Source organism: Eschrichtius robustus, chromosome 12 (assembly GCF_028021215.1).
Source record: "Eschrichtius robustus isolate mEscRob2 chromosome 12, mEscRob2.pri, whole genome shotgun sequence".
Lineage (NCBI taxonomy): Eukaryota > Metazoa > Chordata > Mammalia > Artiodactyla > Eschrichtiidae > Eschrichtius > Eschrichtius robustus.
This window is the reverse complement of record NC_090835.1, coordinates 52,333,336-52,356,373: the sequence shown is the minus strand read 5'-3', so window position 1 is coordinate 52,356,373 and position 23,038 is coordinate 52,333,336. Positions and strand designations below refer to the sequence as shown.

The 23,038-nt window shown below is 40.7% G+C and overlaps 1 protein-coding gene and 1 pseudogene across 5 annotated transcripts in view; one reads left to right on the top strand and one right to left on the bottom strand.

Moving 5' to 3' along the window:
* FBXL2 (F-box and leucine rich repeat protein 2) overlaps positions 1 to 23,038 on the top strand; it is a 93,651-nt gene that overhangs the window by 52,444 nt on the left and 18,169 nt on the right. For all 5 annotated transcript variants that reach the window (XM_068558550.1, XM_068558549.1, XM_068558551.1 and 2 more), the window contains 5 exons: positions 18,004 to 18,072; positions 18,173 to 18,268; positions 18,491 to 18,617; positions 18,751 to 18,825; positions 20,141 to 20,271. In XM_068558550.1, the coding sequence (XP_068414651.1) occupies positions 18,004 to 18,072; positions 18,173 to 18,268; positions 18,491 to 18,617; positions 18,751 to 18,825; positions 20,141 to 20,271 (498 nt within the window). The remainder of the gene's footprint in view (positions 1 to 18,003; positions 18,073 to 18,172; positions 18,269 to 18,490; positions 18,618 to 18,750; positions 18,826 to 20,140; positions 20,272 to 23,038) is intronic.
* Positions 8,071 to 8,145, bottom strand: LOC137774331 (small nucleolar RNA SNORA11; annotated as a pseudogene).

Genomic DNA, 23,038 nt, shown 5'->3' with positions numbered 1-23,038 from the left:
TTGGTAGAGTTCCCCAGTGAAGCCATCCAGTCCTGGCCTTTAGTTTACAGGGAGGTTTTGTTGTTGTTGTTGTTGTTTTAAATTACAGATTCTATTTCATTTCTAGTGATTGGTCTGTTCAAATTATCTGTCTCTTCTTGACTCAGTGTTGACAGGCTGCATATTTTAAGAAACTTTTCCATTTCTTCTAGGTTGTTGAATTTGTTGGCATCTAACTGTTCATAGTATTCTCTTATGATTTTTTATATTTATGTGGTATCAGTTGTTATTTCTCCTCTTTCATTTCTTATTTTGTTTATTTGGGTCCACTCTTTTTCTTCTTGGTGACTGGCTAGAGTTTTATCGATTTTTTAATAATCTTTTCAAAAAACCAGCTCTTGGTTTTCTTGATCTTTTCTATTTCTTAAAAAAAATTTTTTTTCCCTTGTGATGAGAACTCTTTTTTAAAAAATTTATTTATACTTATTTTGACTGTGCTGGGTCTTAGTTGTGGCACGTGGGACCTTAGTTGTGGCATGCAGGCTCCTAGTTGCGGCATGCGGACTCTTAGTTGCGGCATGCATGTGGGATCTAGTTCCCCAGCCAGGGATCGAACCCGGGCCCCCTGCATTGGGAGTGTGGAGTCTTAACCACTGGACCACCAGGGAAGTCCCTGATCTTTTCTATTTCTTAAAAAATCTGTATTGTATTTATTTCCTCTCTGATCTTTGTTATTTCCTTCCTTCTCCTGACTTTGGGTTTTTGTCTGTTCTTTTTAAAATTCTTTTAGGTGGTAGTTTAGTTTGCTTATATGAGATTTTTTTTGTTTCTTGAGGAAGGCCTGTATCACTGTGAACTTCCCTCTCAGAACTGCTTTTGCTGTGTCGCATAGATTTTGTAGGTTGTGTTTTCATTTTCTTTTGTCTCAAGGTATTTTCTGATTTCTTTATCTTATTGTTGACCCACTGTTTTTTTAGTAGCATGTCATTTAGTCTCCATGTATTTGTTCATTTATTTTTTCTTTCAGTGGTTGATTTCTAGTTTCTGGTTGTGGTCAGAAAAGATGCTTGAAATAATTTCTATCTTCTTAAATTTGTTGAGGCTTTTATTGGTGACCTAGTATGTAATCTATCCTAGAGAATATTCCATGCACACTTGAAAAGAATGTGTATTCCTTTGGGTGTGTGTGTGTGTAGTATCCTGTAGATATCAGTTAAGTTCTACTGTTCTGTTGTGTTATTTAGGACCTCTGTTTCCTTACTGATTTTCTGTCTGGATGGTCTGTCCATTGATGTCAGTGGGGTGTTAAAGTCTCCTAATATTATTGTATTATTGGCCATTTCTCCCCTTATGTCAGTTAGTATTTTATGTATTTAGGTGCTCCTGTGTTGGGTACATTTATGTTAAAGAGTGTAATATCTTCTTGTATTGAACCCTTTCTCATTATATAATGTTCTTCTTTGTCTTTCTTTATGGCCTTTGTTTTAAAGTCTATTTTGTTTGAAACGAGTATGCTACCCCCACTTTCTTGTCATTTCCATTTGTATGAAATATCTTTTTCCATCCCCTCACTTTCACTCTGTGTGTGTCTTTCGCCCTGAAGTGAGTCTCTTGTAGGCAGCGTATTGTAGGTTCTTACATTTTATCCAATCTGCCACTGTATGTCTTTTGATTGGAGCATTTAGCCCATTGACATTTAAAGTAATTATTAATAGGTATGTATTTATTGCCATTTTAATTCTTGTTTTCCAGTTTTTGTAGTTCTTCTTTGTTCATTTCTTCTTCTTTTGTGGTTTTATGTTCTTCTTTTGTAGTATGCTTGAGTTCCTTTCTTTTTTTTTTTTTAATTAATTAATTAATTAATTTATTTTTAGCTGTGTTGGGTCTTCGTTTCTGTGCGAGGGCTTTCTCTAGCTGTGGCAAGTGGGGGCCACTCTTCATTGCGGTGCACGGGCCTTTCACTGTCGCGGCCTCTCTTGTGGAGCACAGGCTCCAGACGCGCAGGCTCAGCAGCTGTGGCTCACGGGCCTAGTTGCTCCACGGCATGTGGGATCTTCCCAGCCCAGGGCTCGAACCCGTGTCCCCTGCATTGGCAGGCAGATTCTCAACCACTGCGCCACCAGGGAAGCCGAGTTCCTTTCTTTTTGTTTTTTTGCGAATCTCCTGTATATTTTTGATTTGTGTTTACCCTGGAGTTCAAGTATGCTGACCCATAACTATATCTACTTGCTTTAAACTAATAGCCATACAAGTTCAAACACATTCTAAAAGATTTACTTTTTAATTTTAATTTAATTTAATTTAATTTTTTTGGCTGAGCCGTGCAGCATGCGGGATCTTAGTTCCTGGACCAGGGATCGAACCTGTGCGCCCTGGAATGGAAGTGTGGAGTCCTAACAACTGGACCGCCAGGGAATTCCCAAGATTTACCTTTTTATACTGCCTTCCCCCACATTTTGTGATTTTGATGTTCTATTTTACATCTTCATGCTTATTCTTTTACTCTTTATTGTATTTATAATTGCTTCTACAGAATTTTTTGATTGTTTTTTAATCTGTGTACTAATCTATTTAAGTGATCTTCAATCTTTTTATATATTTGCCTTTCTTATTGTGATTTTCTCTTTTGTATAGCTTTCTTGCTTCTCTATTTAGAGAAGATCCTTTATAATATTTCTTTTAAAGTAGGCTTAGTATTGTGAATTCTTTCAGTTTTTGCTTGTCTGGGAAATTCTGTATCTCTCCTTCTATTCTAAATGATAAGCTTGGTCAGTAGAGTATCCTAGGTTGCAGGTTTTTCCCTTTCAGGACTTTGAATATATCATGCCATTCCCTTCTGGCCTGCAATGTTTCTGCTAGAAATCAACTGATAGCCTTATGGGGGTTCCTTTGTAAATGACTCTTTATTTTTCTCTTGCTATCTTTAGGATCCTCTCTTTAACTTTTGCCATTTTAATTATATGTATTGGTGTGGGTCTGTTTGGGTTCATCTTGTTTGGGACCCTCTGTGGTTTCTGGATATCTGTTTCCTTCTTTAGGTTTGGGAAGTTTTCAGCCATAATTTCTTTCTTTCTTTTTTTTTATTGAAGTATAGTTGATTTACAATGTGTCAATCTCTGCTGTACAGCAAGGTAACTCAGTTATACATACATACATACATACATATTATATACATACATACATACATATTATATACATACACACAAACACACACACACACATTCTTTTTTTTTTAATATTCTTTTCCATTATGGTTTATCCCAGGAGATTGGATATAGTTCCCTGTGCTATACAGTAGGATCTTGTTGTTTATCCATTCTAAGTGTAATAGTTTGCATCTACCAACCCCACATTTCCAGTCCATCTCTCTCCCTCTCCCCATCCCCCTTGGGAACCACAAGTCTGATCTCTATGTCTGTGAGTCTGTTTCTGTTTTATAGATAGGTTCATTTGTGCCACATTTTAGATTCCACATGTAAGTAATATCATATGGTATTTGTTTTTCTGACTTACTTCACTTAGTATGATAATCTCTAGTTACATCTATGTTGCTGCAAATGGCATTATTTCATTCTTTTTTATGGCTGAGTAGTAGTCCATTGTATATATGTACCATGTCTTCTTTAACCATTCACCTGTTGACGGACATTTAGGTTGTTTCCATGTCTTGGCTATTGTGAATAATGCTGCTATGAATATAGGGGTGCATGTGCCTTTTTGAATTATAGTTTTCTGTGGGTATGCCCAGGAGTGGGATTGCTGGATCATATGGTAATTTGATTTTTAGTTTTCTGAGGAACCTCTATACTGTTTTCCATAGTGGCTGCCCCAACTTACATTCCCACCGACAGTGTAAGAGGGTTCCCTTTCTCCACACCCTCTCCACCATTTGTTATTTGTAGACTTTTTAATCATGGCCATTCTGACTGGTGTGAGGTGGTACCTCATTGTAGTTTTGATTTTCATTTCTCTAATAGTTTGTGATGTTGAGCATCTTTTCATGTGCCTGCTAGCCATCTGTATGTCTTCTTTGGAGAAATGTCTGTTAAGGTCTTCTGCCTATTTTTTGATTAGGTTGTTTGTTTTTTTTGTTGTTGAGTGTATGAGCAGTTGTATATTTTGGAGATTAAGCCCTTGATGATTGCATCATCTGCAAATATTTTCTCCCATTCTGTAGGTTGTCTTATTTTTTTTTTGCTGTGCCAAAGCTTGTAAGTTTGATTCAGTCCCATTTGTTTATTTTTGTTTTTATTTCTATTGCCTTGCAAGACTGACCTAAGAAAACATTTATGTCAGAGAATGTTTTGCTTATGCTCTTGTTATGGTGTCATGTCTTATGTTTAAGTCTTTAAGGCATTTTGAGTTTATATTTGTGCATAGTGTGAGGGTGTGTTCTAAGTTCATTGATTTACGTTCACCTGTCTAACTTCCCAGCATGACTTGCTGAAGAGACTTTCTTTTTCGCATTTTATATTCTTTCCTCCTTTGTCAGAGATTAATTGGCCATAGGTGTGTGGATTTATTTCTGGGCTCTCTGTTCTGTTCCATTGATCCATATGTCTGTTTTTATACCAGTACCACACTGTTTTGATTACTGTAGCTTTGTAGTATAGTCTGAAGTCTGGGAGAGATATGCCTCCTGCTTTTTTTTTTTTTTTTCTTTCCCCCTCAGAATTGCTTTGGCAATTCTGGGTCTTTTATGGTTCCATACAGATTTTTGGATTATTTGTTCTAGTTCTGTGAAAAATGTCATTGGTCATTTGATAAGGATTGCATTAAATCTGTAGATTGCTTTGGGTAGTATGGCCATTTTAACAATATTTATTCTTCTAGTCCAAGAACATAGGATATCTTCCATTTCTTTGAATCCTCTTTAATTTCCTTTATTATGTTTTATAGTTCTCAGTGTATAAGTTTTATAGTTCTCAGTGTATAAGTCTTTCACCTCCTTGGTCAAATTTATTCCTAGGTATTTTTTTGGGGGGGTGTGATTTTAAAAGGTATTGTGGTTTTTTTTACATTCCCTTTCTGATATTTCATTGTTAGTGTAAAGAAATGCAACCGATTTCTGAATGGTAATCTTGTATCCTGCTACTTTGGTGAATTCATTTATTAGACCTAGTAGTTTTTGTGTGGAGTCTTTAGGGTTTTCTATATATAGTATCATGTCATCTGCATATAGTGACAATTTTACCTCTTCCCTTCGAATTTGGATACTTTCTGTTTCATTTTCTTGTCTGATTGCTGTGGCTAGGACTTCCATTACTATGCTGAATAGAAGTGATGAGAGTGGGCATCCTTGTTTCAGATTTTAGCAGGAAGACTATCAGCTTTTCACTGTTGAGTATTATATTGGCTGTGGGTTTGTCATAAATAGCTTTTATTATGTTGAGATATGTTCCTTGTATACCCACTTTGGTAAGAGTTTTGTTTTTTTTTTTAAATAAATTTATTTATTTATTTATTTTTGGCTGTGTTGGGTCTTTGTTGCTGTGCGTGGGTTTCTCTAGTTGTGGCAAGCGGGGAGTATTCTTTGTTGCAGTGTGTGGGCTTCTCATTGTGGTGGCTTCTCTCGTTGTGGAGCACAGTCTGTAGGCACGCGGGCTTCAGTAGTTGCGGCACGCGGGCTTCAGTAGTTGCGGCACGCGGACTCAGTGGTTGTGGCTCACGGGCTCTAGAGCACAGTCTCAGTAGTTGTGGCGCATGGGCTTAACTGCTCTGCGGCATGTGGGATCTTCCCGGACCAGGGATTGAACCTGTGTCCCCTTCATTGGCAGGCGGATTCTCAACCACTGCACCACCAGGGAAGCCCGTGGTAAGAGTTTTTATCATGGTTGGATGTTGAATTTTGTCAAATGCTTTTTCCTCATCTATTGAGATGATCATGTGGTTTTTGATTTTTGTTGTTGTTGTTAATGTGTATTACATTGATTGGTTTGCGTATGTTGAACCATCCTTGTGAACTTGGGATGAATCCTGCTTGGTCGTGGTGTATGAATTTTTTTGTGTGTTGTTGAATTTGGTTTGCTAATATTTTGTTGAGGATTTTTGCATCTATATTCATCACTGATATTGTCCTGTAATTTTCTTTTTTGGTGATACCTTTGTCTGGTTTTGGTATCAGGGTGATGGTGGCTTCATCACAAGTCTTTGGGAGTGTTCCCTCCTCTTAAATCTTTTCGAAGAGTTTGAGAAGACTCGGTATAAATTCTTCTTTGTATGTTTGGTAGAATTTGCCTGTGAAGCCATCTGGTCCTGGATTTTCTTTGTAGGGAGGTTTGTTTGTTTTGTTTTTTTTTTAAAGATTTTTTTAAAATTAATTAATTTATTTTTGGCTGTGTTGGGTCTTCATTTCTGTGCGAGGGCTTTCTCTAGTTGTGGCAAGTGGGAGCCACTCTTCATCGCGGTGCACGGGCCTCTCACTATCGCGGCCTCTCTTGTTGCGGAGCACAGGCTCCGGACGCGCAGGCTCAGCAGTTGTGGCTCACAGGCCCAGCTGCTCCGTGGCATGTGGGATCTTCCCAGACCAGGGCTCGAACCCGTGTCCCCTGCATTGGCAGGCAGATTCTCAACCTCTGCGCCACCAGGGAAGCCCGAGGTTTTTTTTTTTTTTTTATTACAGATTCTATTTCAGTCCTAGTGATTGGTCTGTTCAAATTATCTGTTTCTTCTTGATTAAATTTTTATGGGCTGTATGTTTCTAGAAAGTTGTCCATTTCTTCTAGGTTGTCAAATTTGTTGGCATATAATTGTTCATAGTATTCTCTTATGAGTTTTTTGTATTTCTGCAGTATCAGTCGAGATTTCTTCGTTTTCATTTGTTATTTTGTTTATTTGGGTTCTCTCTCTTTTCTTCTTGGTGAGCCTGGCCAGAGGTTTGTTAATTTTGTTTACCCATTCAAAGAACCAGCTCTTGGTTTTATTGTTTTTTTAATCTATATTTTATTTATTTCTTCCCTGATCTTTATTATTTCCTTCTTTCTGCTGACTTTACGTTTTGTTTGTTCTTCTTTTTCTAATTCTTTTAGGTGGTAGGTTAGGTTGTTTATTTTAGATTTTTCTTGTTTTTTGAGGAAGGCCTGTATCTCTATGAATTTCCCTCTAATAACTGCTTTTGCAGCATCCCACAGATTTTGTGTGGTTGTGTTTTTATTGTCATTTGTCTCAAGGTATTTTAATTTCCTTTTTGATTTCCTCGTTGATCCATTGGTTTTTTAGTAGCATGTTGTTTAGTCTCCATGTAATCATTTTTTTCTCATTTCTTTTCCTGTGGTTGATTTCTTTTCTTTCTTTTTTTTGTTTTTTGAGGTTAATTTGTGCCGTTATTTGCCAGTATAATTTAACTACAGTGGCCTGCAAACTGTTCTGATCTAAAAAATACATTTTACATCACAATCCAACAAACACACATACATATATAATATGTATACTTAAAAGTGAAACAAATGTTTTGCCAAAAACGTCTACCCTGAGTGTTAATTTTTTTTTTGAGACTTTTTTTTAAAGCAGTTTTGGTTTACAACAAAATTGACAGGAAGGTGCAGAAATTCCCCATATACCCACTCCCCTCACATGCATAGCCATTATCAACAGAGTGGTACTTTTTAAAAAAAAAAAAAACAGGGATGAACTGCATTGACACATCATACCCACCAAAGTCCACAGTTCACCTTAGGGTTCACTTTAATGAAGTGAATAGTGTTACACATTCTATTTTGGACAAAAGTATAATGACATATATCCATCATTATAATGTCATTCAAAGTACTTTCACTGCTCATAAAACCTTATACGCTTTGTGTATTCATCTCCCCTTTCTCCCAAACTCCTGGTGACCGTTGATGTTTTTATTGTCTCCATAGTTTTGCCTTTTCCAGAATGGCATATAGTTGGAATCTATTGTTCTTTTTTCTTTCTCCTTGAAAAGAGAGGTTCAAAGCCTTTATGTTTATAAGACCGCTCATGACCTGCCCATACATGAACCACGGCTCTAGGTGGCAAATTCCCCCACTAAATACTGTAGCTTTTCTTGCAGTATTGAGCCCTGTCCCACTGGTCCTGCCCAGCAGCCACATGGAGGTGCAGGGGAACACATGTTTGGTATTTGTTCATAGGAAGGCCACAAGTTTTGTGCCCCTTGTCACAATGAAACCTGTGGTCAGTTTCTAGTTTCATGCCATTGTGGTCAGAGAAGAGTCTTGAAATAATTTCTTTTTTTTCTTTTCTTTTTTTTTTTTTTTTAAGGGTGAGAGGCTTGTCTTTTTTTTTTTTTTTTAAATATACATTTATTTATTTATTTATTTATTTGGTTGTGTCAGGTCTTGGTTGCGGCAGGCGGACTCCTTAGTTGTGGCTCACCAGCTCCTTAGTTGCGGCACATGGGCTCCTTAGTTGTAGCATGCAAACTCTTAGTTGCACCATGCATGTGGGATCTAGTTCCTGGACCAGGGATCGAACCCAGGCCCCCTGCATTGGGAGTGTGGAGTCTTAACCACTGCGCCACCAGGGAAGTCCCTTGAAATAATTTCTATACTCTTAAATCTGTTGAGGTTAGTTTTGTGCCTTAGTATGTGGTCAGTCCATATGCACTTGAAAAGAAGGTGTTCTGTTTTTTGTTTGTTTGTTTTTGGATGTAATGTCCTGAAAATATCAATTAAGTCTATCTGTCTCTTGTATCATTTAGGACTTCTGTTGCCTTATTGATTTTCTGTCTAGAATATCTGTCCATTGATGTGAGTGGGGCGTTAAAGTCTCCTACTGTTATTGAATTCCTGTCAATTTCTCCTTTTATGTCTGTTAGTATTTGTTTTATGTATTTGTGTGCTCCTATATTAGGTGCATATATGTTGACGAGTGTAAAATCCTCTTCTTGTGTTGATCCTTTTATCATCATGGAGTGTCCTTCCTTATCTTTCTTTATAGCCTTTGCTTTAAAGTCTGTTTTGTCTGATATGAATATTGTAACTCCCGCTTGCTTGTTATTTCCGTTTGCATGAAATATCTTTTTCCATCCCCTCACTTTCTTTTAAATTTATTTATTTATTTTATTTATGGCTGTGTTGGGTCTTTGTTGCTGTGTATGGTTTTCTCTAGTTGTGGTGAGCGGGGGCTACTCTTTGTTGCGGTGCACGGGCTTCTCATTGTGTTGGCTTCTCTTGTTGCGGAGCACAGGCTCTAGGCGCACAGGCTTCAGTAGCTGTGGCGGGCTCTAGAGCGCAGGCTCAGTAGTTGTGGCGCATGGGCTTTGTTGCTCTGTGGCATGTGGGATCTTCCCTGACCAGGGCTTGAACCCATGTCTCCTGCATTGGCAGGCGGATTCTTAACCACTGTGCCACCAGGGCAGCCCAATCCCCTCACTTTCAATGTATGTGTGTCCTTTGCCCTAAGGTGGGTCTCTTGTAGGCAGCATATTTTAGGCTTTTTCTTTTTTTTTGATCCATTCTGCCGCTCTGTGTCTTTTGATTGAAACATTAAGTCCATTGACATTTAAGGTAATTGTTGATACATATGTATTTATTGCCATATTAAACCTTGCTTTCCAGTTGATTCTTTGTTTCTTCTTTGTTCCTTTCTCTTTGTTTTTCTTTCTGTGGTTTGATGATTTCCTTTTATTTCATGCTTGTGTTCTCTTCTTTTTGGTTTTTGTGAATCTACTGTATGTTTTTGATTTGCGGTTGCCCTGTTTTTCAAGTATGTTAACCCCTTCCTATATCTGCTTGCTTTAGACTGATAGTCATATAGGCGCAAATACATTAAAAAAAAAAAAAGGAATCTGCATATTCTTACTCTCCTTCACCACCTTTTATGAATTTGATGTCCGTCTTCACATCTTCATGTTTATCCTTTTGCTGTTCCTTGTATTTATCATCGCTTTCACAGTTGTTTTTGGTTTTGTTTTCTCTTTTTGATCTGTATACTGGCTAATTTAAGTGATTTACTTTCCAATTATGATTTCCTCCTTCTTATATCTACTTGTTTCTTTTTTATTTAGAGAAGGCCTTTCAATATTTCTTTTAGGATAGGTTTATTATTGCTGTATTCTTTTAGTTTTTGCTTGTCTGAAAAATTCTTTATTTCTTCTTCTATTCTAAATGATTATCTGGCTGAGTAGAGTATTCTAGGTTGCAGATTTTTCCCTTTCAAGACTTTGAATATATTTTGCCCCTCCCTTCTGTCCTGCAGTGTTTCTGTAGAGAAATCAGCTGGTAGCATTATGGGGGTTCCCTTGTAATTAACTCTTTGTTTTTCTCTTGCTGCCTTTAGAATCTTCTTTTTATCTTTAACTTTGCCATTTTGATTATAATATGTCTTGATATACGTCTGTTTGGGTTCATCTTGTTTGGGACCCTCCATGCTTCCTATATCTGGATATCTGTTTCCTCCTTTAGGTTTGGAAAGTTTTCAGCCATAATTTCTTCAGATAGATTTTCAATCCCCTTTTCTCTTTCTTTTCCTTCTGGAATCCGTATTATTCATAGATTGGCATGCTTTGTATTACTCCATAGGTCTCATATTGCTTTCATTTCTTTTCATTTGCTGTCTGCTGTTTTGATTGGGTAATTTCCATTATTCTGTCTTCCAGATCACTTATTCTTTCCTCTGCATTATTTATTCTGCCATTCAGTGCCTTGAGCTCAGCTTTCATCTTGGCAAATGAGTTTTCTAATTTTTCTTGGCTCCTCCTTATAGTTTCTAGTTCCTTTTTACAGTAATCTGCATTTCTGTCAGTAGCCTTTCTTGATTCCTTCAGTATTTTCATTAGCTCCTTTTTGAACTCAGTGTCTATTAGACTGAAGAGGTCTGTTTCATTGTTGGTTCCTTCAGGGGAATTCTCTGGGTCTTTTAACAGGGAATGGTTCCTCTCCTTTTTCATTTTGCTTATATTTCTCTTACTTTGTGAGTTTAGGAGAAACAGTTATCTACTGTGGTCATGGAGGGCTGTTTATATGCAGGAGCATCCCTGCATAGCTTGTGTAGGTTCAATATTTTTTTGCCGTGAGGGCTGTTTTTGGTTTGGATGCTTGCTGTCTCTTTCCTCCACGTGCACTGGTTGTTATCCCCTTGATAGGGGGTGTGCAGGTGCATGTTCCATTCATGCTTCCAGGAAGGCAGGGACAGTGGTTGGCTCTTGGTCGCGGGGCCTTTGGTGGCAGCGGTGGCGGGCTGTGTTCGCTCCTGGGGAGGGGAGGGCAGTGGTTGGCACTGGGTTGCGGTACCCTCGGTGGTGGTCATGGTTGCTCCCAGGGAGTTGGGGGCAGGAGTTGGTGCCTGGTCACGGGACCCTCTGTGGCAGCGGCGGTCTGCGCCTGCCTCTGGGGTCTGAGATGGCAGTGCGGTGGCTCACACCAGCCCCTGGAGCTCGTGTAGGTGGTGCCCTGCTGCCTGAGGGAGCTCATGGAGAAAGAACCTCCTGTGGTGGCCTGCCCTTTGCTTGCCCCCCAACAGTTGCGCCCTGCCTCTCTGGTGGGCCCAGGCCTCCTCCCATACTCCGTTGGTTGTGTCTCACCACACCCTAGCCCCCTCAGGCTGTCTCCATGCAACCAGCCCCAGTCCTCTCCTCCAGATTTGACCTCCGAAGCCCGAGCCTCTGCACCCAGCCTCTCCTGCCCCAGCAGATGAGCGTCTCAGGCCAGGGAGTGCTGGGCGGCACTGACCTTCTGTGCAGGTCTCTCTCCACTTTGCCCTCTGCAAACCAATTGCTGCGTTCTTCTCCAAGGCTCTGAAGCTCCCCCTCTGTCCCAGCTGATCTCCCCATTGAGGGGACTTCCCAGTGTGTGGAAACCTTTCTTTCACAGCTCCCTCCCAGGGGTGCAGGTTGGGTCTCGATTTTTTCTCTCTCTCTTTTTTTTTTCTTTTGCGCTACCCAGGTACATGAGGAGTTTCTTGCCTTTTTGGAAGTCTGAGGTCTTCTGCCAGCGTTCAGTAGATGTTCTGTGAGAACTGTTCCACATGTAGATGTATTTGTGGGAGAAGGTGGGCTCCACGTCCTACTCCTCCACCGTCTTGATCCAATCTCCCATAATTTCTTTAAATACATTTTCCATCCCCCTCTCTTTCTTTTCTCCTTCTGGAACCCCTATTATGTGTAGGTTGGCATGCTTTATATTATCCCATAGATCTTGTATGTTGCTTTCAGTTTTTTTCATTTGTCTTTCTGTCTGCTCTTCTATTGGGTGATTTCCATTATTCTGTTTTCCAGATCACTTATTTATCTTTTAGTCTGCTCTCCATTGTTTCTAGATTGGTTTTTCTCAGCAGTTGAATTGTCTGCTTTTGAGTGGTTCATCTTTATAGTTTCTAGTTCCTTGTTACAGTGACCTTGCTATGTATTTCTATTGCTAATCCTTCTTGATTCGTCTTTTTTATTATCTCCTTTTTGAACTTGGGGTCTAGTAGACATTATTTGTTCTTTCAGGAGATTTCTGTCGCTGTTTAATTGGTAGTAGTTCCTCTGCTTTTTCATTTTACTTAACTTTCTTTGTCTCTATGAATTTAGGAGAAACATCTACTGTGGTTTTGAAGGGCTGTTTTTATGTGGGAGCATCTGTGTGTAGACAGTTTGTGTCCAATGTTTTTGGTGTGAGGGCTGGTTTTGGTATGGATGCCAGCCACATCTTTCCTCAGAGTGTGCTGGGTGGTATACCCTTGATAGGGTACAAACACAGATAGGGGCTGTGTTTGGTGTTGCAGTGTCTTGAGCTTGTGCTGGATGTGAGGCGGGGCTTTCTGTTTGCTCTATCATTGTCACTACCCTGTCGAGGGCAGGGTCTGCTCCCCGGATGTTGGAGTAGAAGCTCTGAGGGTCAGGTTTGATCAGGTTCCATTGTCCTTGAGGGCATGTCCTGCGCCAAAGGAGCTTATTGCTGAAGCAGGTGAGGCCTGTGTGGTCACAGCAAACCTGTGTACCACCTGTGTAGGCATCGGCAGTTCCGCTCTGAAGCAGCCCAAGGTTGCATCCCTTTCTCTGTTGTGTTTATCCCAGATCTAGTGCAAGGCCATGGTGTGGAATAGGCTGGGGCTCGGGGCCAGGGCATTGTGGCTGCAGGAATTGAGGTGGCTGTGCTGCCACCTGAGATCTGGGCTGCCTCTGTGGTAGTCTTCTCACAGGACCTGTCTGCCCCAGATCTAGGGCGAAGCTAGAGGTGGAGGCCTTGGGTGGAGTCAGAGTGCTCTTGCTGGAAAATGAAATGCTGCACACTGCTGCCCAGGGCCTGTCTGCCTGGGATTCAGCACTTAGGTGCTGCACACTCTTGTAGTGCTCCCCAGCGTGCGCACGTGCAGTGTCTGCCGCAGCTAGACCCGCTGCCCTATGTGAATGCTGACAGCGGTATCTGCCGCTCTGCCTGGATCACACCCTAGGTGTGTGTCTGCATAGCTAGACCGAACCTTTGCCCAGATCTCACGCCAGGCTGTGGCGTGGAGTGAGCAGGGCCAAGGTGTTCGCCCCTTCAGGTTGGGAAGTGCAGCAAGGCAGCAGCCGCCAGTGCAAGGCTCTCTCCACCCTGATTGTTAGCAAGCCAGAACGTGCACACTCCTCACAAGTAGAGACTAGGCTACTCCAGCCCTTCTGTCTGCCTCAGTGGATTCCCAACAGGCAAGGGGGCTTGTCTCCTTTTGCAAGACCCCAGGCCTGGGATGCCCAGATTGTGAGTCGACTTGCTCCCTCCCCAGGGCAAGGGTCCACCAGTGTGGACTTTCTCTTCCTTTCAGATCCTTCCCAGGGGTGCAGATCCCTACCTGATGCCCTCCCCCCACCCTGTGCCCCCTGCCTTTTTTTTTGTCCTACCCAGTTACATGGAGATTTTTCTTGCAGCTTTGGTTATTTAGGAGTTCTGCCAGTTTCTAGTTCGTTTTCTGTGAGAATTTTTCCTCATGTAGACGTATTTTTGATGTGTTATGGGGGGAGGTGAGCTCCACATCCTCCTACTCCGCCATCTTGATCCCCTTCTTCCTACATTGGTTGATTTTTCAGTGTTAAACCAACCTTCCACCCTTCAGATAAGTCCCTCTTGAGTCGTCACGTACTGTATTTTTAACATGTTGTTGGATCCTATTTGCTAAAATTTTGTTAAAATTTTTTACCTCTGTGTTTGTGAGGGATATTGTTCTGTGGTTTACTTTTCTTGTGGTATTTTTGTCCGGTTTAGGTATCAAGGTACTACTGGCCTTATAGAATGAGTTGAAATGTGTTTTCTCCTCTTCAGTGTTTTTGGAAAAGTTTATTTAGAATTTGTATTGTTTTTCTTAAATGTTTGGTAGAATTCACCATTGAGGCCAGCTGGGCCTGCATGTTTCTTTTGTGGAAGGGTTTTAACTGCAAATTCTATTTCTCTAATATATATAGAACTGTTCAGGTTTTCTATTCCTTCTTGAGTAAGCTTTGGTGTAGTTTTTACCTTTCAACGATTTTGTCCATTTCACCTAAGTTCTAGAACTTTTGGCATAAAGTTGTGAGTAATACCCTCTTACTATCATTTTAATATCTGTAAAATCTGTAGTGATATCTCCTTTCTTTATTCTTGATTTGGGTAACTTTGTTTGGTTGGTTTTTTGTTTTTGATTTTACTGTATGAAAGTAGTTGCCACGTCTAATAAAAATCACAATGATTGTATAGTGCCTCTTGCAATATATATATTCTTTGAATTTTTTACTGACATTAATACCAATTTTTAAAGAGTAAAGATGAGTAAATTTCTCTGATATTGGTAATTTTTGTCTTTTTTTTCCTGGTCAGTCTAGCTAGGGGTTTATTAATTTTATTGATATTCTCAAAGAACCAGCTTTGGATGTCATTGGTTTTTTTCATTGTTTTTATGTTTTCTACTTCATTGATTTCTTCTCTGGTCTTTATTATTTCCTTTATTTTGGGTTTCATTTGCTCTTCTTTTTTCTAGTTTCTTAATGTGGAAGCTCCTTCTTGTAACATATATATATTTTTTTAATTAATTAATTATTTTTGGCTGCATTGGGTTTTCATTGCTGTGCACAGGCCTTTCTCTAGTTGCGGCAAGTGGGGGCTACTCTTCATTGCAGTGTGAGGGCTTCTCATTGCAGTGGCTTCTCTTGTGGAGCATGGGCTCTAGGCGCACAGGCTTCAGTAGTTGTGGTGTGTGGGCTCAGTAGTTGTGGCTTGCAGGCTCTAGAGCACAGGCTCAGTAGTTGTGCATGGGCTTAGTTGCTCCACAGCATGTGGGATCTTCCCAGACCAGGGCTCAAACCCGTGTCCCCTGCATTGGCAGGTGGATTCTTAACCACTGTGCCACCAGGGAAACCCTGCCTTCTTTTAGGTTGAGTATTTTTTATGATTACATTTTATATCCTGTTTTTTTTTTTTGGCCTAGTAGCTATAACTCATTATTTTGTAATCTTAGTGGTTATTTTTGAGTTTATATTGTAGATTTTAAAGTTATTATAGTCTACCCTAAAATTATATTACATCTTTCTTCCATTTTCCTTTGCTCAGCCTTCATGCTGTTATTGCCATCCACTTTAAAATTCCAAATATGGTATGAAATCCACACTAGATTGTTAGTATTTTTGTTTTAACAGTCAATTATTTTTAAAGAGATTTAAATAATTTAAAAATTGGCTCTCTGTACTCAAGTGGTTACTATTTCCAGTATCCTTCATTTCTTTGTATAGACACAAATTTTCATCTTATGTCATTTTTTTTTCTGCTTGAAGAATGTTCTTTAAGATTTCTTGCACTGCATATCTGATGAATTTTTTCAGCACTTGTGCCTGAAAAAAATCTTTATTTTCCCTTCAGTTTTGAAAAATATTTTTGCTGAATATAGAATTCTGTGTTGACAGGTTTTTGTTTTCAGTATTTTAAAGATGCTACTGCTCTGTTTTCTTGCTTTTTTGTTATCAGTGAGAAATCTTCTATCACCCTTATTTTATTCCTCTGTATTAGGCATATCTTTTTTTCTCTGGGTGCTTTTAATGTTTTTTCTGTCACTGGTTTTGACCAATTTGGTTAAGCTACGCCTTGGTGGATTTTCCTTCATGTTTCTTGTGCTTGGAATTTTTTGAGTTTCTTGGATCTGTAGGTTTATAATTTTCATAAAACTTTTGACCATTATTTCTTCAGATTCCCCCCCCCCCACTCTATCTCCCATTCTTTAGGGACTCCACTTACACGTTCATTAGGTTGTTTGAAGCTGTCCCACAGTTCTTTCATGCTCTGTTCTTTTTTTCTTGTTTTCTTTCCATATTTCATTTTGGATACTTTCTCCTGCTGTGTCTTTAAGTTCACTAATCTTTTCTTCCACAATGTCTAATCTGCTGTTAATCCCATCCAGTAAATTTTCATCTCAGCCATTGTGGTTTTCATGTTTAAAAGTTTAATTTGTATCTTTTTATATCTTTCATGTCTCTATATAATGTGTTTAATAAACATAACATGTTTAATAAACATGAGATGTTTAATGTAACATCTTCACTCCAGCTTCATAGAACTGTATTCTACAGAACATAGTTATGATAACTTTTAATGCCTTTGTCTGCTATTTCTAGTATCTGTGTCAGTTCTGGGTCAGCTTTGATAGATTGAATTTCCTCCTCATTATGGATATATTTTCCCTCTTCTTTGAATGGATGGTAATTTTTTGTTCAGTGCCAGACATTGTGAATGTTACTTTGGGTGCAGAATATTTTTGTATTCCTATAAATATACTTGAGTTTTGTTCTGAGATGCAGTTGAGTTACTTGGACATAGTTCCTTTGAGATCTTTTTTTTTTTTTTTTTTTTTTTTTCAATTTGTTAGGTTGGACCAAAGCAGTGGTTAGTCTAGGGATAATTGTACTCCACTCCTGAAGCAAGACGCTTCTCAGTACTCTACCCAGTGCCCCACAAATTATGACATTTTTCACTGTTGTGTGGTGGGAATGGGTACTATTCATGGCCCTGGGTGAGCTCTGGCTGTTGTCCGCTCTAATGCTGCTTGTTGAGTCTTTCCCTGGCTTTGGGTAATTTCCTCACATGCGCACTCTGACTAGTACTCTACTGAATTCCTGAGGGGAACGCTCTGCAGATCTCTGACATTTTCTCCATTCTTGTACTCTTCTCTGATACCTCTGATTGCCTTGCTCAGACTTTTGGTTCCATATCCTCAGCTCAGGGAGTCCACCAGGCTCCGGCTGAGTTCCCTTTCCCTGTACCGTAGCAGAGCGGAAATAACAGGTAAGAGTGACATCTGGTTTGAGGCCAGGTTTTGGAGACTTAGGGGTATGCATGGAAGCATCAGGATTCAATCCTGTAAGATACTGCAGAAGCCATATTTCAGGATAATGCAGATGACCTGAGCCAGTCCTTGCTGAATATGTTAAGGAATAAGTGGCAAGTAAGGGATGTTTAATTTTCTGCTTCTGGCCTTGCTGCCAACCCACAAATCATTGAGGATATCACCCTTCATGGCTCAGTGTCCTCATCAGTAAATGATGGTTCTTGATACTGATCAATTACTGACCCTATCAGTGGCCAGAGATGGCTTCTCCAGAAGGGCCCTGGGGTAACCAAGTGACAGCATGGCACAAGACTCAAGCCCCCTTGCTGCCAGCTGATTTTTCTACAGAGGAGAAGGAACAGGGAGCGAGACCTCTACTCTCAGATGACTGCCAAAATCTGAGTGAAGAAGAGTTTCAACTGATACGTAGTCAGTCTAGGGCTTTGCTTCCCAAAGTGGTGTCCCCAGAGTAGCAGCACTAGTCTCGCTCGGGAGCTTCTTAGAAATGCAGACTACCAAGCAATTTGCCTAGATCTACCATCAGATTCTGCACTGTGAGAAGAACCTCAGTTGTTTCATGTGCTCATCAGAGTTTGAAGCACACTGGTAGCTGTAGTCAACAGTTATATATTATACACTTAAAAAGTTGTTAAGAGAGTAGATCTCACGTTAAGTATCCTTTCCACAATAAAATAAAATTTTGAAGAGCATTGTTGTAAATGTAAATGGTTATACATGCCCTCTAGTGGCTGCCTAGCAACTTGCAGGGCGTTTTAAAATGTTTTCTCATTTTAGGACCTTTGCACAGAACTGCCGAAACATTGAACATTTAAACCTCAATGGGTGCACAAAAATCACTGACAGGTAAGTAGTGGAAATTACTTTGGTGACTGGTTGGCCGTGGGGAGAGTGAGGGGAGAGAAAGGTGGTTGAAAATACCTTTGGTGCGTCTGATTTTTTTCAGCACGTGTTACAGCCTTAGCAGATTCTGTTCCAAGCTGAAACATCTGGATCTGACTTCCTGTGTGTCCATTACAAACAGCTCCTTAAAGGGGATCAGGTAAGAGTACCTGTTGTTAGTGGTCATGAGAAATACCCAAAGCTCTGAGCATTTTGGTGTGTCTGAAACCTTTCTCACGGTCCCATTGGAGCAGGAAGTGGGCGACTCGGGTCACAGAGGTCTCTCTCCCCTGAACTGCTTGTGGGCTACTAAGCTCAGAGTTGGTCCTAAACTCTCTGTGGGATGGACTGCACACGTGTGGTTTTGTTTCCTGTTCTCCAGTGAGGGCTGTCGGCACCTGGAGTACCTGAACCTGTCGTGGTGTGATCAGATCACGAAGGATGGCATCGAGGCCCTGGTGCGGGGTTGTCGCGGCCTGAGAGCCCTGCTGCTGAGGGGCTGCACGCAGGTACCGGGAGTCCTCACGGCCTGGCTTGTCTAACGTGTATCTAATGTTAGGTGTGCGCACGTGATGATGGAACCTGTGCCCCACTGTCCCCTCACCTGGTTCCATCTCTCTTTTGTTTTCTCCATTCACTCAGCTAGAAGATGAAGCTCTGAAACACATTCAGAATTACTGCCATGAGCTTGTGAGCCTCAACCTGCAGTCCTGCTCAGTAAGTAACATGCCTTTTCCGTGAGCTCCCTCCTTTTCCTGTTCCCTCCTTCAGGAACCTGCTGGGGCCCTGCTGGGAAGCAGCCCAGGCAGGTGGGAGGATTGCCACACCCTTATTTCACATCCTGTGTCCTTATGTGATCTCCCGGTTTCCCACAAGATGGAAGAACAGTAATCTAAACAAAAAGGCCAATACAAAGCCATGGGCATTTCCCCTAAAAATAGCATAGATCAGGGTCTTGGTTTATTTTAAGACATCAGGAATGCTGTGAACCAGTCACTAACCTAAACAATTCCTGGCAAGGTCTCAGTGTCTTGTCTTTACTTATAAACTGGGGGTGATGACACCTCTCACGGTGTCTCAGTGGATAAAATGAAATAACAGATATGAAAGTGCTTTGAAATATAAAGGACATATTCAAGAGCAAGGTGTGATTTTCATCAGTGCATTATTAGCCTGTGAAGGATGATTTTTCTTCACTGCCATTGTGAATATTGATAATTGAAGAGGGTGCTTGCTATGGCCAACTGGGTTTCTCAAGGAGAATGTCAATTTTGAGAAAAGTAAGAGAAATCCCTTGTATTTGGCATTTAGTAAATGAATCATAAACCTAAGTTCCCTGATGGTGGGAGATAAAGCAGAAACTATCTTCTGGGCAAATATTGACCTTATGGGGCTGCACTGTTCAAAAATAGGACCTTGAATTGCATGTAGGGTAGCACTGGCAGGTGGCTTGAAGTATGATATAAATGTATCTGTTTATGTCTGCATAAATTAGCATATTTAAATAAAGATACGAATTTGAATCTTCATGGCTAAATTCATAGAACTCTAAGCCATTTATTAATAATTTAGTGATTTACTTAATTTTGCTATTTTCTAAAACATTTCAGGCAATATAAAAATACACATATATGATTTATATAGTAGATATCTAAAGCATTAATATGTAGAAATTCAACCCAAAATTAATGTCACTTAACCAAGTCTCATGAGCTCTTTATTAAATCTGATTTTTAACACAAGTTTATGAATATTTCCTGAAAAAAAAAAATCGAACGATTCTGGGTAGGAAAATGGAATTTAAAAGTTTTACTCTCCATTAGTAATGCTTGAATATTTTAAAGCTGTTCAGAAATAACATAAATATCTGTCTTCCCTGTACTTCACCTTATTTTGATTAAATTATCAGGATAAAATGCTAGTAACTGGCAACCTAAACTAGTTGACTAACAGGAGACTCCATTTGTCTGCGGCTCCCATTTCACTGTTGCCCGTGCCTTCTGATTTTCCTTTCTGCTTTGGTTCTCCCCAGCGCATTACGGATGAAGGCGTGGTGCAGATTTGCAGGGGCTGCCACCGGCTGCAGGCCCTCTGCCTGTCTGGTTGCGGCAACCTCACGGATGCCTCCCTCACAGCCCTAGCCTTGAACTGCCCAAGACTTCAGTGAGTGTGCCACATTTTCAGCTTTGCAACTCAGAGCTTGGGGCTGACTGGGAGGGCTTCCTGCAGGAGGAGAAAGGCCTGGCAGTGGGTTGAATAGGTGGTGGCGGAGGCAGTGGTTGTGTTGTTGGCTTTTGTCAGATGTATAGGGGTGGGACACTGTAATCTGGTTCATTTAAGGATGTGTGGAGAGTCCCAGACTGTCCACCACCAGGGAATCTGAGCCTTAGTTTCCTAATGGACTTCACTCATGTGCCCACCTGATTTGCCTTGCCCTGATATTACTTTTTTTATAAACATCTTTATTGGAGTATAATTGCTTTACAATGGTGTGTTTGTTTCTGCTTTATAACAAAGTGAATCTGCTATACATATACATGTATCCCCATATCTCCTCCCTCTTGCGTCTCCCTCTCACCCTCCCTATCCCACCCCTAGGTGGTCACAAAGCACTGAGCTAATCTCCCTGTACTATGCAGCTGCTTCTCACTAGCTATCTCTTTTACATTTGGTAGTGTATATATGTCCATGCCACTCTCTCACTTCGTCCCAGCTTACCCTTCGCCCTCCCTGTGTCCTCAAGTCCATCCTCTACATCTGCGTCTTTATTCCTGTCCTGCCCCTAGGTTCTTCAGAACCATTTTTTTTTTTTTTAGATTCCATATATATGTGTTAGCATACGATATTTGTTTTTCTCTTTTTGACTTACTTCACTCTGTATGACAGTCTCTAAATCCATCCACCTCACTACAAATAACTCAGTTTTGTTTCTTTTTATGGCTGAGTAATATTCCATTGTATATATGTGCCACATCTTCTTTATCCATTCATCTGTCAATGGACACTTAGGTTGCTTCTATGTCCTGGCTATTGTAAATAGAGCTGCAGTGAACATGGTGGTACATGACTCTTTTTGAATTACGGTTTTCTCAGGGTATATGCCCAGTAGTGGGATTGCTGGGTCATATGGTAGTTCTATTTTTAGTGGGTTTTTGTTTTGTTTTTTGTTTTAATTTTTGGCTGCGTTGGGTCTTTGTTGCTGTGCGTGGGCTTTCTCTAGCTGTGGTGAGTGGGGGCTACTCTTTGTTGCGGTGCACGGGCTTCTCATTGCTGTGGCTTCTCATGTTGCAGAGCACGGGCTCTAGGTGCACAGTCTTCAGTAGTTGTGGCTTGCAGGTTCTAGAGCACAGGCTCAGTAGTTGTGGTGCATGTACTTAGTTGCTCCGCGGCATGTGGGATCCTCCCGGACCAGGGCTCAAACCCAGGTCCCCTGCATTGGCAGGCTGATTCTTAACCACTGCGCCACCAGGGAAGCCCTATTTTTAGTTTTTTAAGGAACCTCCATATCGTTCTCCATACTGGCTGTATCAATTTACATTCCCACCAAGAGTGCAAGAGGGTTCCCTTTTCTCCACACCCTCTCCAGCATTTATTGTTTGTAGATTTTTGATGATGGCCGTTCTGACTGTTGTGAGGTGATACTTCATTGTAGTTCTGATTTGCAGTTCTCTAATGATTAGTGGTGTTGACCATCCTTTCATGTGTTTGTTGGCAATCTGTATATCTTCTTTGGAGAAATATCTATTTAGGTCTTCTGCCCGTTTTTGGATTGGGTGGTTTGTTTTTTTGATACTGAGCTGCATGAGCTGCTTGTAAATTTTGAAGATTAATCCTTTGTCAGTTGCTTCATTTGCAAATATTTTCTCCCATTCTTAGGGTTGTCTTTTCATCTTGTTTATGGTTTCCTTTGCTGTGCAAAAGCTTTTAAGTTTCATTTGGTCCCATTTGTTTATTTTTTATAAATTTATTTTATTTATTATTTTTGGCTGTGTTGGGTCTTCATTGCTGCATGCGGGCTTTCTCTAGTTGCGGTGAGCAGGGGCTACTCTTCGTTGCGGTGCGTGGGCTTCTCATTGCAGTGGCTTCTTTTGTTGCAGAGCATAGGCTCTAGGCACACGGGCTTCAGTAGTTGTGGCTCGCGGGCCCTAGAGCACAGGCTCAGTAGTTGTGGCGCACGGGCTTAGTTGCTCCGTGGCATGTGGGATCTCCCCGGACCAGAGCTCGAACCCATGTCCCCTGCATTGGCAGGCGGATTCTTAACCACTGTGCCAGCAGGGAAGCCCCCGTTTGTTTATTTTTGTTTTTATTTCCATTTCTCTAGGAGATGGGTCAAAAAGGATCTTGCTGTGATTTATGTCATAGAGTGTTCTGCTTATGTTTTCCTCTAAGAGTTCTATAGTGTCTGGCCTTACATTTAGGTCTTTAATCCATTTTGAGTTTATTTTTGTGTATGGTGTTAGGGAGTGTTCTAATTTCATTCTTTTCCATGTAGCTGTCCAGTTTTCCCAGCACCACTTATTGAAGAGGCTGTCTTTTCTCCATTGTATATTCTTGCCTCCTTTATATAAAAATCAGGTGACCATATGTGTGTGGGTTTATCTCTGGGCTTTCTATCCTGTTCCATTGATCTATATTTCTGTTTTTGTGCCAGTACCATACTATCTTTTTTTTTTTTTAATAAATTTTTATTTATTTATTTATTTATTTTTGGCTGTGTTGGATCTTCGTTTCTGTGCAAGGGCTTTCTGCAGTTGCAGCGAGCGGGGCCCACTCTTCATCGCGGTGCATGGGTCTCTCACTGTTGTGGCCTCTCCCGTTGCGGAGCACAGGCTCCAGACGCGCAGGCTCAGTAGTTGTGGCTCACGGGCCTAGCTGCTCCGCGGCATGTGGGATCTTCCTGGACCAGGGCACAAACCCGTGTTCCCTGCAT